Source organism: Melospiza melodia, chromosome 11, assembly GCF_035770615.1.
Source record: "Melospiza melodia melodia isolate bMelMel2 chromosome 11, bMelMel2.pri, whole genome shotgun sequence".
Lineage (NCBI taxonomy): Eukaryota > Metazoa > Chordata > Aves > Passeriformes > Passerellidae > Melospiza > Melospiza melodia.
The window spans coordinates 25,793,864-25,809,871 of record NC_086204.1 but is presented as its reverse complement, the minus strand read 5'-3'; the positions used below and the strand labels follow the sequence as shown (position 1 = coordinate 25,809,871).

The 16,008-nt window shown below is 43.0% G+C and overlaps 1 protein-coding gene across 2 annotated transcripts in view; it reads left to right on the top strand.

Annotated features, from left to right (window-relative positions):
• The window catches only part of RAB3B (RAB3B, member RAS oncogene family), a 53,336-nt gene extending 39,213 nt beyond the window's left edge, over positions 1 to 14,123 (top strand). For both annotated transcript variants that reach the window (XM_063166106.1, XM_063166105.1), the window contains 3 exons: positions 2,905 to 3,023; positions 8,650 to 8,774; positions 12,273 to 14,123. In XM_063166106.1, the coding sequence (XP_063022176.1) occupies positions 2,905 to 3,023; positions 8,650 to 8,774; positions 12,273 to 12,460 (432 nt within the window). In that variant the 3' untranslated portion in view covers positions 12,461 to 14,123. The remainder of the gene's footprint in view (positions 1 to 2,904; positions 3,024 to 8,649; positions 8,775 to 12,272) is intronic.
• The last annotated feature ends 1,885 nt before the right edge of the window (positions 14,124 to 16,008 follow it).

Below are 16,008 nucleotides of genomic sequence, written 5' to 3'. Positions count from 1 at the left end.
TGGGATACAGGATGCATTTCCCTCACACACACTCCCTCTGATAATCTGAGAAGGCAGGCACACAAGTATATCCTAGTGAATATGCAACTTGTCTTTCTAATTATTTAAGTGCACTGCCACATAGGACAGGTTATGACTGAGCAAACTCATCCCTTGGGGTTCTGTACCTCCTGCAGCCCCATCTCTCACTAATGTATAAATTGGGGCTCATCCCCACTCACAGGGGGATCACAGACAGAATTCTGAAATCAGCAAATCAGATGTGTTAAAGTCCAGAGCTTTCAGGCAGTAGCACAATTTGGCTTTTTCAGTCCAGTTCCTCCCTGAGCTGAGGCACTGAGGTGGTATCAGGACAGATTTTGGGGGTCACCCTGTGTGTCCCTTGAGGCTGCTTCCTAGGACAGCCTGGATGTGTCCCCAGAGCTGAGTATTGCTCTGAGCCATTGTCAAATTTAATTTCTTTCCAAATTATTCTGCATGTAACCTGACAATGTGTTTTGCAGTCACTTTCTGCCCAGTCACAGCCTCATGCCCTCAGCCAGAGTGGGCACTGCTTAAACACAGAGGAGAAGATAGCAGATGAGATTTGGAAGGCAGATGAGCCTGTGAGTGCAGGTATCAAACAATAATGCTGTGAGCATGAGATGTGGAGAAACCTGACTTCCTATGGATTTGTTTGGTTTGTTGTTTGCAGGATCTCTGAAGTCACTGATACTGATTTAGGGCCTTCTCCTAATGAGGCACAAAGAAAGCCTCTCTATTGTGAATCCTTTGGTATTTGGAAAAGATACTCATTGCACTTCAGCTTTTTTCACAGCTAAGGTATGCTTAAGGTCTCTCTTCACCTTACCAACTACTTTTTGTGACAAATATGAAAACATTTGAAGACATTTTCCTCCAGGCAAATTTGATCAAGTGTTCCTATGTGGAGACTGATGTTTTAATAAACTTCATGTCTTTAGGAAATCAGGCTAAAATAAACTATCATCTCTCTGAACAAAAGAACAATACTATTACTGCTGAGACCTTTCTTGCTTGAAGAAATATAGTTAGGATCTAGTTGTCATGGCTGGTTTAGCTGTTCAGCACTAAGGGGGATGTGGTGTCAGTGAACATGGGAGTGCTCTGTGATGGATTTATCACTGGCAGGAAAAGAAATGGTCACTCAGGCTGCAGGGTGGAGCCCACCTCATTCTGATATTCCCACCTCTGACCTGTTGCCAGGAGGGAACAGAACAATTCCTCAGCCACTGTGCAATGGTTCATCGTGGTCAGCCAATGGACTGCCCTGTACTGAAATAAATGCACAAGTTTAAGGGAAAAAATTACATCTTTTCCCAGACATCTGGTGGAGAAAGAGCAAGATTCCTGCTGCACAGCCTCTCCACTGGGAAATTCACAGTGTGTTACAGCTGTGGATGGTCTCACAGTAGTGCAGTAGCAGAGCCTTTTAAGCAAGCTGTAGGGAGCTTATTTACAAGTGCTGTCCTGCAGAGAGGCTCTGTGATGTTCTGGTGCAGAACAACAGGCAGCCCCAGACTGGCTGCTGAGTGTTCTGCAAGGGCCAGCACTGTCTCCTGCATGCAGCAGAAACAAAGCTGCATGGATGGGTATGATGGGCAGGATGATTTTAAAGCTGAGTTTCCCCCCACTGTCTCCTGGGGCTGTGGTGAGGTATTGTGTCTGATCTCTACTCCTGCAAGAGTGCTCTCTGTGGATTTATTTTACTCTTCCAACTAGTTACATGGTTGTAAAGTCCTTTTGGGTCTTTTTACTTAGAGCTTTAATACCATTTTAAACCAGTGGCAGCAATGCTTTCTTCAGTGTGTGTTTTGGGGGACTGAAGGATGGTTCATTTTAGAACAAACCCATCACAGTAACTGTAACTTGACACCTCATACTGAGCACACAATTTGAAGGCAAAGCCTTTTGGCTCCCTGCAGCTGTTTCACAGAGCTGCCATTTGCCCAAAGAAGGATGAAATGTGTTCAAAAGACCTCCAGAGTGAGAGACACAATCAGCACATGACTTCTCTCCTTGCTTCAGAAGGCAGGTCTGGAGGGAATGGATTGAGCTGTAGGACTGCAGTTCTGGTGTAGAAATATTCCTCAGTTTAAAAATAAGCTTGCAAAATGTAAAGGAAAAGTGCTACTGGCGTCCAACAGATGGTAGTTGACATGTTTTCTAGCTGTCACAAGTCTTTCAGAATTCTTCTGTTGCATATGCCAGAGTTCACCTTTGTGCTGCCCAGCTGAACACAGAAATGACAACTGCAGGTGGAGGAACTCTGCAGGAACTCTGGGGGTAAACAGAATTAAGATGAACCAACAGAACAGGATTAATAGATCTCATATTAGTATGTGCACCTCAGTCTCTGTGATTAGGATATTCCACATTAATTTCACTTTCTAGAATAATGTTGATTGCATCAAATCTTTAATTTTTGTGTCTAACCTGAGGCAAGAAAGGGAGTCACCCCCAGCATCTTCCTCAAGGACATTTCCCTGACCATGACACTGAATTGCAACATGTGAATGTTTCCTGCCTGGAACAGTCCTGGACTGGTTATTTTGCCTCTGCTTTGAAGTGTCAGTTTTCAGTGAACTCTGCTAACATTTTATTATTGCATTGCAGCTGAGGCAGAGAAGAGCAATTAAAGGGTTGACATCTTTGGTATTTTTTTAATAGTACATGTGTCAAAATGCATTTAACAAATCATGGTTGATGCAAAAGACTAATTAATGCTAAAATGTAAGTAGAGTTCATTTCAGTTGGGAGCAACTGAGAATTTTAAAATGTAAAATAACAAAGAGTGGTTGTCTTATTTTAGATATAGAACCTAATTACAGTTTTTTGCTTCTGAGAACTGAAATCTTAAAGCCTAAATGTTCCTTTCTGTTGCAGGATACAGCTGGACAAGAAAGGTACAGGACCATCACTACAGCCTACTACCGAGGGGCCATGGGCTTTGTGCTCATGTATGATATCACCAGTGAGGACTCCTTCAATGCTGTGCAGGACTGGTAGGAAATACTGAAATGCTGTTGGTAATGTTGGGTTTGTTTGGGTTTTGGCCAGTTCTCTCCCCACAATTGTTTGTTGAGAACATGAGACATCCCACCCTCCATCACCATCCACCTCCATGTTCTTTCTTCTCCACCTAAATAATTTGATTTATAAACATTCCTTAGAAAAAATTCTACAGTTTCATTTTAATGAAAAGGTTGTAAATCACATATTGTTGCATACTGTAGTATTTGTTACTTTTAAAAGTTTCAATTTATTGTGAAGAAATTAATCATTTAATGCTTTTTTTTTGATTTATAAGATTTCTGGCTACACTGCTAAAAATAGAGATTAAATTAACAGTGGTTGTTCAATTCACATCTCAGGAGTTGGGGAAAGGCTGTGTTTCTCCTCAGTAGTGCCCTGTGACTCCCCTGAAATGTCTTGCAGTCATTGCTGCTGCTTTCCTGGTGCTCATTACTGCAGATGGCAGTGGTCACGGTGCAGAGAAGGGCAGTGCAGTGCCTAATGTGATCTCCTGAGGCAGATTGATTTGCAGTGATCTCAGTGACCCTCTGGAGCATGTGACATCCTGGCTGTGCCACTGGCTCCTAGCATGTGGCTCAGCCTGGCTTTCTGAACACCTATTCTGTATCCCCTAAGCCAGGCTGTAACTCAAAAGCTGGTTTGTTGTTTCAGGTGATTTGTGTTTCCTCCAAACTGCCCAGTTTTTGTTCTCTCATGAAGGTCACATCCAAGATGCAGTCTCCACCTTCATGCCCCATCCCCAGTACCTCAGCACCCAATGATCTGCAGCCCCATCCTGAGCAGCAGCTCGTGGTTGAGGAATACATTATTTTTTTTTTTTTTTTGTTAGAAACACAAACCCAAAGGTTTTGCCAAAACCAGTTTCATCCATCAAGTTTTGCTCACCAAGCTCAATGAAGCTTTTTCTGCAAGTGTCTGCACAGGGATGTTTTCCATAGGAGTGCAGGCATGTGAGCTGTTCACTAAACTTTAAATATTTCCAGCTTGTTTCCCTGATGAAACAAGACCCATATGACCCCACAGTTCATCTACCTGTCTGTCTGTTGGTTCTGCTCTAGTAAGTTTTACTTACCAGTCTTAAGTTAGCAAAAATTTACCAAATCTCCATTTCTTGAGCTGCTCCTATTTTAAAGTTTGCACAGGTGAAGTTTAACCTGAAGCTTTATATTAAAAGTAGTCTGAGGTCTTTTCCAAAGGCACTGGTGTGAGAATAAGAATTGGGAAAGGTCAGCTCTGTCTGTCTGACTTCATGTCTTCCTGTGCCACAGCAGCTGCAGGAAAATCTTTGCTAAGGGCACCTTGTCAGCCAAAGGACAGAGGTGAACCATCAGGGTGTTTTTCCTCTGTATGTCAGGAATCTTTCCAGCCAGCTTTAAGGTTCTGATCCCAAATGAGGTAGTGGGATGCATAAAAAGGACCATCTCTTTCCTTCCTGAAACTTATCCAGTGGAGAGATGAGGACTGCAGCCAAGCCAGCATCTCTGGGCCAGCAGAGTCCTCTAGTGGCTATTGCAGCAGGACATGCTTCTCCCCCAGTCTGTAAAATTGCTTCCAAAACTTCCAAAGGCACAAGAAATGGAAAAAAAAGCTTTTGGCTGGTGCTGCTCTATTGGCCATTTTCCAGCATAGCAAGTAGGATTTTTCCCCCCACCATTCTGTATGATACAGTTATGATTATGAAAACTTATTCCACTGGATATATCTTCAGTCATGAACTGTAGTCTGCATAGAAAATTAAGGTGTCTGCTACTTGAGCTCCTTTATCTCCATCTCTGGATCATTGGCACATGACTGGTTTAGCAGCCTCCTGATTGGGCCTCACCTATCCACAAGGGAAATGAGAATAAATAAAAATGAGTCTGCCAAATGATTTCTTCCCTGGGAGACCTTTACCTATCCTCACTCTTCCTATGGGGGGGATGTCCTGAAAAGAATCCTGATTTGCTTTGTGTCACTCACCCCTCTCCTAAACCAAGTAAAGGCACTTTCTCTCCTGAGTGAGAGCATCATGGCTAAATATCTAAATATCTAAATATCAGTATTTAGACAAACTCCCCAAGTAGAATATGAATGCAAAGCAGAGTCATTCCTTCATTCACATGAATCACCCCAATTAATGATGATGATGATCTTAAAACCACTGAGAAAGAGACACCATTTAAATGCATTTGGGAATACCTGGAATATGACTTGTTCTCTTGTTCACTGGAAAATGTACAACACATTGTATGAGAAACCTTAAAATATTAAGCCTGAGTGATTTGCCTTACTGCAGTGTGGCAAGAGTTCAGTCAGGTTATTTTACAAGAAAAAAATATAAATAGTCAAACACAAAGATTGGTATTAATTGATATTTGAAAATAAGTAATTATTTCCTTTGAATATGTCTTTCCTGTAGGGTGAGTGAAAGGGTTAAATGAGCTTTCATAGCTTTCAGCTCAGTTTCTAGAATTTTTTTGTAGTCTTCTTTGGTAGCTGTTATTTGATGTTGGGCTTATGGTTTTGTGTGTGGATAAATCAGTTGTTTATACCTTGTTTGAAACTGCAGTGGAGCTAAAAATATACTCAGTACTTGAAACTGTAAAGTAAATATAAAATATTATGGAAGCTGTGCTTTGGACAATCTAGACAATTTCATAGAAGGGAAATAAAAATTGGTAAAATTTAACTTAGATACAAGTGACATCTGGGTTCACAAATCATCAGCATTATTTATCTTTAACCCAAACTGAGTTGTTGATACCTCCATGTAATTGTGAACCTGAGATTATTTTTCTTCTAAGAATGAAGCACAATGTTTGTGCTTTATTGTTAATTTGGGGAATTCAGCACAAGCAAGGCACAGCATTTTATTGTGTCACAGAAATGTGTTTCTCCCAGTGTGTATATTAGGCTGCCCTGATGGTTGTTGAAACAGCTCCATCACACAAGCCTTGTTATTGTTCATTTATCTTTCCAAAAGCATCTGGAAATTTTCTGCCTTTCATTTTGTATGGGCATCAGGGTTCCTTTATTTGTTCTTCATAACTTTTTTGGTTGTTTTTTATTCCTAAGAAGAATAAAGATTGGTATTCTGTAAGAGGTTTTCCACTAATTTGTACAAAGCAAGGAGGAGGATGCAGTTCTCTGGGAGATCATCCTGTTTGTTTGTTTTTCATTTTTTAAGTAATTCTGTGTAAATAGTTAAGATTTGGCAGGGTGTCCCCATAGGATGCCAGGGGCTGGAATGAATCCAGAGGCTGAACTGTGAGTCAGAAGAGAAGCCTGCTTTTAGTTTGAAGTTGGACTTGGGGTGACTTTATTTCTCTCTATTGCTTATGGAGGGAGACTGGGGAGATTTCATCTTCCTGGGTTTCTGGCTGATTTCTGCCAGAAAATATTTTTTTCCTTTTCTGCCAGAAAATATTTTTTTTTAAGTGTCCATGCCATGTCCTTCATATCTTTCTCCCTATGGTGTGTACTCCTCGTTGACTTTTCCCCCTGCTTTTGCAACATCGGTGAGCTTAGTTTTGGCATGTGTTGGTCCTTTGCAATGCAGCTCATTTCCTCACAGGCCATTTTTTGAAGGCACAAAAATTCCCCATTTTCTGTTTTTTTTCAATTGCATTTCATTTGATCCTATCTCCTTTCCAGAGTGTTTGTAAGGCTTTCTTTTCAGGGTCGCAAGATTCCCTTTCCCTTCCCGAAAGGAAATGAAATTTCCTTTCGGGAACGGAAAGGGAATCTTGCGATTTTAATGGTGACCAATAGAGGAATCTTTGGTGCTTGTCCCTGCCCTTGATGGCATGCCATGCCTTTTGATGGCTTTGACTTTGGGAAGGATATTTTCCTTTTTTTTTTTTTTTTTTTTTTTTTTCAAAGTCACTCCCTTCTCTGATGAGCCTTGAGAAACCCCAGAGTCCCACAAAAACTCACCACAGATCCATATTAGCTCTCACAGGACTTATCTACATGGAGACAAAAGGGTGAGACTGGAGGAGCTAAAATTGGGATTGGAGTGAGATCCTCTCCAGGAGGACACTGGGGAGAGTCAGAAGTTTCATTGCACACAGTCTTGGTTTATTTTTGCATGTTGCACTGTGGGGCTGGGCTTGGCTGAGGTTCCTGTTCTCCAGGGCACTCCAAGGCAGTCTCTTCAAGGCAGGCTGCACAATGGAATGCCCCCTTTCCCCAGGTCCCTGTGAGTAACACAGCTGGCTGCTTTCCATGGAAAAAAGCAAGTAAGCAACTCAGACTAATTAAAAATTGTCATTAGTAGATCAGAGCTGGAGGCTGCTGCTAATTCAAAAGAGAAGGAATCAAGTGCTTTTCAAAAGAGAAGGAATCAAGTGCTTTATTGTTAAGGGAGTTCAAGGAAACTTACACAGAAGTAAAATTTGAGTGGATTCCTGGCTCTCCTGGGAAGTGGCAGATTTGCCTGAAACTGCAGTGTCCTGCCTGGAGTGGTGGTGGGGCAAAGAGTGGGAAGGTGAGTTAGGGAGTGGAGGAGGATGGAGGAGAGGGATGTATGGCTTCTGGCATAGCCTTGGGGAGGAGGGAGCCTTCAAAGACAGAGCTGACTTGGTGGAGATAAAATAGATTGTGTGGGTCTGAAAAGTTGGATAAAAGTGGATGCTACTGAGCTAATAATGTTCTGTTGCTGGCTCTGGGACACCAAGGATGGTGGGAGGGGATTGGCCCCTCAGGATGCACAAAAAGAACATTCTCTTTTGTCATGGAAAAACTCTAAAAAGGCCAAATGTACGGTCAGATCCTGGAATCTATAGTGAGCTCCGCTCCACTTTCAGCACATGAGCCACAGAAAGCTTGAGAGGCTCCAAGTTCACCTGAGTGCTCCTGGCCAAGCTCCCATGCTCTGCCCCCCTGTGCCACTGAAATTCGTGTGGGTGTGGCATTGCAGCTGCTCCTGCCAGCCCTAGGTGTCCTTTAGTCCTGCTGGGTTCTGTTAGCTTTGATCTTCTGTCTTCCCAGTTTGGTAAATTTCTCTTTCCCGTTTGCAGTTGTTTCTATGTGGTTTTCAGTCTCCATGAAGTTCTCCTGTTTGAGCAAAGACACCTTGATACTTCCAGCTGTTCTTATGGTGCTTCTAAAACTCTGCAGCAAAATGTGCTACAGAAAATGAGAGAATTATTGCTGTTCTGTCTTATATGTGGAGTTGTAAATCCAGCATGAAGTGTGCATCTGCTGTATGGCTTTCTTTATGGGACAAAATCCTTAAGAGCTGTAATTGATTGTTGTTACTCTGACAGATGAGACCCAAAGGAGAATAAGCTTTACAAAATGCCTTTTTTGTCCCTAATCTTCAAATATCACTTGATTCAGTTTTTTATCTGGATCTTGTGATCTTGAAAACCCTTGCAAAGGCTTAACAAGAGCCTTTGTTGTCACAGAAAGTTAAGGAGTGCTAAAATGGAGCAGTGCTGTGAATTGCACAGGCTGCATCTTTGCTTTGTGTGTAAGCCTGCTCATTTGTCCTTAACTAACACAGTCTGGGGATGTTGATGGTGTCATTAATATATTTGTTTTCATATTTAATACAGGATTGTGTTTTGGCACAGCTGATGGAATGTAACAATCTCTTTTGACCTCCTGTAGGGCCACACAAATCAAGACTTACTCCTGGGACAATGCACAAGTGATCCTGGTTGGAAACAAATGTGACATGGAGGATGACAGGATTGTTCCTGTGGAGAAGGGGAAACATCTGGCAGATCAGCTGGGTACATGCAAAGCTTTTCTTTCCACCTTTCTTCCTCTGCTTCTTTATACTCTGCTCCTTTCAGTTTGTACAGCAGGAATACTTCAATAATGGTCCCACAACTAAGAAATGTGGTATATTCTAGGTTCGTATTTCACTTGTTTTTGGCTCAGTAGGCCAAGAATACCTGGTAGAATACTTGTAATGTTGCTGGGTTTATAAAGGTGGTGTCTAGAGGCAGAAGGAAGATGAAGTTTATCTGAATAAAAAAGCTTTTATTAGCTCAGCAGAACAAAAAGAGAAAAAGTTTTCATAAACATAATTCTGTCTCCAGAGTCAGGTCTCTAAGTACCATGTGCTCATTGCAAATCAGTGCAAACATTGATTTTTGTTGAAGCATTTTTTTAACTAAACAATGAAAAAGAAAGTAGTTTATTCTTCAGAACTGAAGAATTGAATAAAACATATTTTAAAAATGTACCAGGCTTCTCTATCCAGAGAAGATGACATTTTGTAAGAAAATGACATTTTGTTATTGATGTGGGATAGAAAAAGCAAAACAATTCCATTGAGAGGAAGCTGGGATTGCAATGAAAATTTTATAATGAAGAGCCAAGTAAACTCATACTAGTTTATAAGATATTTATCACTTTTCATTATCTAGTATAGCCTATAAGATATTTTTAATATGAAATCAGGTCTCTGTGTTAAAATTTAACTATACTGTTGGTTTCTGTTAAAGAATTTAAAGTAACAAGTAAATCCTGCTAAAATTTCATTCAGGTAACAGTGGAGACCCTTAGAGTGGGCATAAATGTTTAGCTTGTTAGAGCAGAGATGCTTACCAAAAGACTCAAAAGAATCACCATCATCCTCAATTTATAAAATCCTGTGTTGTCTTCAGTTTTTAAACAGTAATTGGAGGGTGCCCATAAACTGTTAAACTGGAGATACTGAGTTCCAGGACACACTGCATACATTGGTGTAGTTTAAAGTGTGGCCCTGAAAATGTAAATTCTACATATGGCACACACAAAGGGGTCCCATTCATGGCTGGAGCCTTGAGGCACTGCCATCCTAAACAAATAACAAGCAAATATCAAATTTGACCATTGTTATTATTGTAAGAGTAAATATTTACATGTAGGATTGGCAAAGCAAACAAAGATATGGTTAGTTTGCAAAATCAGTAATGGGCTCTTTTTTACCCATCAGAATTTAATTTGTTTTTGAAAATATGAATGTGAATAAACTTGGTTCCTGGCTTGCAGACTCTCAGGAAGGTTGTGGATGCATGTGTGTCCACCCATCTCACAGCAATAATTACACTGCTAGTCATTGAAATTTTGTCCAGACCAATGTAGCAGCAAATGGAGAGTTTTATTTGAACTCCCAACCCAATTTGGACTTCCAGTGTATTTTTCTCCTCCCAAAATTCATCTCCTTGTTTCAATACAAACTTGGCATCTAGAATCTGAATCCTTTACATGTGGGACACTTCAAAACACACACAGGGTTACCATAGCAACTGATTCCATCAATAGGAACCTGTTTTGCAGAAGAATCCCCAGTGCTGCCCTGACCTGGTGCTTGTCCAGCTCACCCTGGAGGAACCAGCCCAGTGCAGAACAGCCCAACAGCCTTTGGGGAGTGCTGTCCCAGCTCTGCTCTTCTGTAACCTCCCAACTTCCAAAAGACTCTTTTAAAAAGTGCTGGAACATAGATCTGATTTGCTCAGATCAGTTTTTCCTTATAGTAACTGTGCTAATGTGTACAGCATTATATGAAATTATTTTGTGAGTTACGTGGGAGGAATCTAATTGGCAATTGACTGCTTAAAGTGCTAATATTCATCATAATGATTCACATAAAGGTTATCCCTCAGCATATTTATCTAAATTTGCATAGTGACATTAACATCATTGAAATAATTCCCTAATCAGATTAAGAAATTGTTGTTAGCCTGAATGTGAACTGAACCAAAACAGATTGGTTTAGCAGAACCCAAGCCAATGTTGGACTAACAGATATCTAAGTGCAGTTCTCTGATTCCCTGTGCTTTTTATATACATTTTTATTCATCATCAAAACAGCAAGTGGAGCAGACAGAACCCTCATCTGAGGCAGGGCAGCTCCCCCTGTTTGCTAACAAAGCAAACATCACCATCGCTTCAGCCCTTGTCCCATGAACCTTAAAAGGCTCCAAATGAGGTGGACACCTACTTATCCCCCACATCGAGGTGACTCAGCCTGCCAGCAGTGGCACACTAATCAGTTGAGACCAATTTTCTCTTTGTTTGTGGCAGAATCAAAGGGAAATGATGCAATGCTGAGTATCCCCAGAATGAAGCACGACAAGAACAGAGCTTATTGCAAAATAAACTCTCCGTGGGGCCCCAGCTCTTGCTGCTGGCAATTTAATAACCTGACAGAAGAGAAGCAACAGCCTGGTTGGCCCTCGAGGCCCCTGGGGTGAGGGAGATAAGGAAAAGCTTCCCAGTTCAGGGCATTCCTGCTGCTGAGGCAGGGCTGGGGTGTCTGTCACAGGCTGCTTCTCCCCCAGCCCCCGGTGGCAGCAGGAGGAGCTGGTGCCCTCCCCTCCTTGCTGTAACTGCAGCCTTGCTGCTCTGGTTTGTTTTAATCAGAAAAGCTCAGTGTTTAAATGGTCAAGCAGCATTTTGACAGAAATTGGTCAGCAGAAGGAAAGCAACCCCCATCTTCTTTCTCTCTCTGACCTCTGCTCTTGCCAGGGGGCAGCAGGGCTTGGGGGAGCCTGAGGAGCCCAGGGAGGTTCCCCACACTGTCACGGACATTCTTTCATAAAAATCCTTTCTTTTAGGAATTTTCCTCTTCTGGGAAGCTGAAGCCCCAGGAGAAGAATGTAAACAATTATTACCTGCTGCTGTGGAATGTAGCAGGTGCACCTGTGATTGGCTCATGTTCCATGTTTACAATTAAGGGCAAATCACAGGACTGAGTTTTCTCTGGGACAGATTCACAGAGAGCTCTCTTGTTTTTAGATTCCTATTCTATTCTTAGCTTAGCAGCTTCTGAACTTGCCTCTCTATTCCTATTACTATAGTCATAATGTATTTTATATCATAAATCAATAAATCCAGCCTTCTGATCATGAAGCCAAGATTCTCACCCTGAGGAACCCTCACAAGTCATGTAACACCACACCTTGCTGGTGTCCCCACACCGTGCTGGTCACCAGCTGCAGCCCAGGGCACCTGCACTGATGCAAGGGGCAGAATTGACTCCCTTACCCAGGGTTTACCTTACCTGCAGATGTGCTTACCAGGGTCATGGGAAGGACCCATGTATCCTTTTCACTCTTAAAGAAGCTTGATAATTTTTTAAAGTATTTCTGCTCACTGTTCTGAGATTGTGGGAATCAACTGGCTTTGAGGATTATCTGATGCCTTGTTTTCTTCAGGTAAATCCCCAAAAAACCAATATTTTAAAACCCATCACGATCATTCATCTCTGTTGATAATTTTGTTCCCTTTTTTCCCAGGTTTTGACTATTTTGAGGCCAGTGCCAAAGAAAACATCAACGTGAGGCAGGTGTTTGAGCGTCTGGTGGATATCATCTGTGAGAAGATGTCAGAGAGCATAGAATCAGACAATTCCAGGGGCACTTCTGGAAGGAGCATGAGGCTCACAGACAACCCTCCCCCTTCACAGCAGAACTGCTCGTGCTAGTGACCTTTCACACTCAGAAATGTCCTTGTCCCCTGATTAAATTTTATCTTTTCATTTGTGGTGGTGCATTATCATGTAGTCCAGAGGCAGAAGTGTCTGTTGTAGGAAACTGGTATGTTTGTTTAATGTGCTGGAGTGTTAATATTATATATTTCCTCATTCAATAATTTAATAATCTGAAAAAAATATTGTAAGTGCACCTTGTGTGAATGTGAGTTACACTGAAGAATAATAATTGTGTAGTGATGCAAATGTTATTTCTACAGAGAATGTTGCATTTTTAAATTCTAAATTCCTCTATTGCAGAAAGAGTGTTTTTCTCAAGAACAGCAGAAAGCACAAAAACCAATTAGAGAGGATCAAGTCTAAGAACAGAAAGGGGGAAATATCTTATAAAGCAAGAATATGCTTTTTAAAAAACATAAAACAAATACATCCCCAGATATTTTGAGAATTGTTGCTGTCCTCCAGACATGGACCTCGGTTTTTTTTTGTAGGATAGAGCAAGAAAGCAGAGCATTTCTGTCTGACAATGTGAGGTCCTCCAGTGTGAAGAGGAAGGGGCTGGATTTTGTGTCAAGCCTCTAAAGAGATGAAGAGCACAGAGAGGAATCAAAGCTGCCAGGCTGGGGAGGAGGAGGAGGCCTTGCAGCATCCCTGTGCTTTGGCTGGTGCTGAGTGTAGGAGTAAGAGCCCTTCCAGGGGCTGCCCTTGCCTCCAAACTTCTCAGCACAGCTTGCAGAGTGCTGGGGGTGTTGCTGTGTTCAGCACATTCCTGTCCCCAGAATCTCTCTGTCCTGCAGCCTTTCCCCTGTGTCCTGCAGTTTTACCTCTCCAGTCTGGATCTCCTCTCATCAGCTGCTTGCAGGGTGAAGGAAAAGGAGAGTTGGCTGCTGAATGCTTGGTTGGAGGCAAAAACATGTAAGATATGGAACAGCACTGTGTGAGAGAGATAAAAATATCACAAACCGAAATGTGAGTGTTGGCAGCTATTTGTGCCAATGTTATTAGATTATCTTTCTGCATTTTGTTGTTGATTTATTTTTTTAATCTTGTTCTAGATGGGTGTGTGGGGGGCTAGATTTTCTGGGTTCAGATTCAAGCACAAAGTATAATTTCAGAAAAGTAAGAGTGACTAATAAAACACAACTGCAAATGGAACGTGGCAAAGACATCCTGTTATTCTGTCAAATTTTTGTGGCTTTGAAGGGAGGCAACATTTTTAAACTGAGTGGACATGGAGAGAAGTTGGTTGTCTTAAGAGGGAAAATTCTGGAAAGTTTTTACCTTTGGTCTGTGATCTCCTGTGACTGAGGGGACTTGCTGATGCCAGGAACAGGAGTGGAGTGCCTGCCCACTGCCCTGTAATGATCATGACACCACTGAGTGCTTTTGTAATTTCCTTCTGCTGTGTCTCAAAGTGTAGTAGCTCTAAAAAGAAAAGCACAAAATTCTGGACAAAAGTGCAACTTTTTTGGAGTGGTATGAGCTCATTGTGCTAAAGGCTTGATCCCTCTGTCTGTTGCTTTTGGGAATCTCTACTGTGACGTGTTGGGGGTGTGTGTGATCTCGTGCTGAGAGTGTGATTTGTGCAGTGCTGGGACTGTGCTTGTTGTATCTAAACTCCTGAAACTGCAAAATAAAGAGAAATGTACTCACTGGGCGTGGCCAGAGAGCTTGTGTCAGCTGCATTTCTTGTGTTAGGAATCCTCCACGTGTGTGGAGAAATCTTTTTAATGCTTTAAAAATCCATCAAACTACATTGATCCTTTGACAGGTGATGGTCTTTGAACCCAGCAATCTGAAATCACTATGCAAGTTTAGAACAGTGACGAGAAGGATTATTTGGCCAATAAATGCATAGTGTTGTGTTCTAATTGTAGAAGAAGCAGGTTTTATGGCAACAGGTATAACTAGCAATAAAATAAAAAAAAAAATCCACATCAGATTTTTAGCTGCGGAGATATAACCTCAGTGCAAATATTGATTTGTCAGCTCAGCAGCTCCCTGATAAAGGACAATGGATTCAGCAGAAATGGAATTTCAATTATTTTTTTCACTTACTCTTTCCTGTAGCAAAAAAGACCTTTCCCTTTCCTACCCAATATATAACTGTGTTTTGTTGTTCTGGTCAAGTCAGATCAGCTTCTTTAAAGAATACAAGTGCATTCCAGGCCCTTCAAACTAGGATGGGCAGAATTGTTTTTCACAGGACAAACCTGGCAGTCTGAAGAAAAGAGTTGGGAATTCTACCCTGCCTGATATTGCATGCATGGAGAAGCCTCATACATTCTGCAGAAATCCTGCAGAATTTATTTCAAATAACGAATCAAACCATCACAGGTGACTGATACACAATATGTATATTAATTCAGAGATGTATATCATAATCTGTTTGCTGTGAAGGAATACAGGGAAAGCCTTTTGCCTGAGTGGCCTGCAGCTGGTTTCAGTACTAGCAGTGAGTCAGGAGTAATTGTTATTTGTATTAACTTGTAAGGGCAATGGCAGAATGTGAGACACTGATTTGTCAGGGCACGGGAAATAAACCTGCTTGCACTGAAGGCAAACTCGAAATTTGTGATGTGGGGTTGAAGAGAGCCTTGTGTTTGCCTGGCAGGAGAGTAGTGGGTGTGAAAGGAAAGAGGTGACAGCTCCTCACGAGCGGCTCTCTGAGGTTGTACAAACCAGCACCGAGCGTGCTGCGCTCAGCAAAAGCCACAGGGAAAGCCTGGGATGGGAGACGGTCTTGGCTTCCATCTGGTGGAGAACGAAAGCGCTGGAGCGTCAGGTAGGCACCCGGGCCGAGTTACCCGGGCTGAACGATCGCCCCTGTACCTCAGGCTCGGCCTCTTGCCTTCAGCTCCTCCTCCGTAGCCAAGGCCGCCGGTTGCGGGGCCCTGCGGGGAGCGGTGCAGAGGCTGCGATAAGCGCAGGGTCCCGGCGGGAAGCGCCAGAGCCGAGAGGCAGAGCAGCGCTGGCGCTGCCGCCCCATCGGCACTGCAGGGGGATGGGGGAAAGGATGCCCAGGGAGCGCAGAGCGCAGGGAGCTGCCGCAGGGGCAGGCAGATGCCAAGGGGCGGTTTCTGTCGGGCAGCCTTGGGTGCGGCCTTTGCGCTGCTCGGGACGCGCCGCGTTCCGCCTTCCCGGGAACAGCGACCCACAGAACCCGCCATGCCGCCGGCAGCCGGCTCCAGAGCTGATTGGTCCCTGCTGGCTTGAGCGACAGCCAGCCCAACCAATCGGTGAAGCAGCTGAGGGCAGGAGGCTGACTTCCGCCAGCTGGCTGTTGGACTATTCCAAGAAGAGAGCAGGGGAGCACAGCTCAGGCGGCGGGCGGGCATACTCATTGAAATGAGGCGGCGCATAGAGCAGTCCCCGAAGTCTGTATCCGCTCCTCCGCCTTTTTCTCACTCCTCTGATTTCTCTGCCCGCTCCGCCCGATTCTTGAAAGCAGCCAGACCCAGCCCTTCACTCTCCCACCCATGGTTTCCCCCACCCGCTCACGCCGGCAGCCTTGTGTCCACCAATGGGAGCGCCGCGCAGCT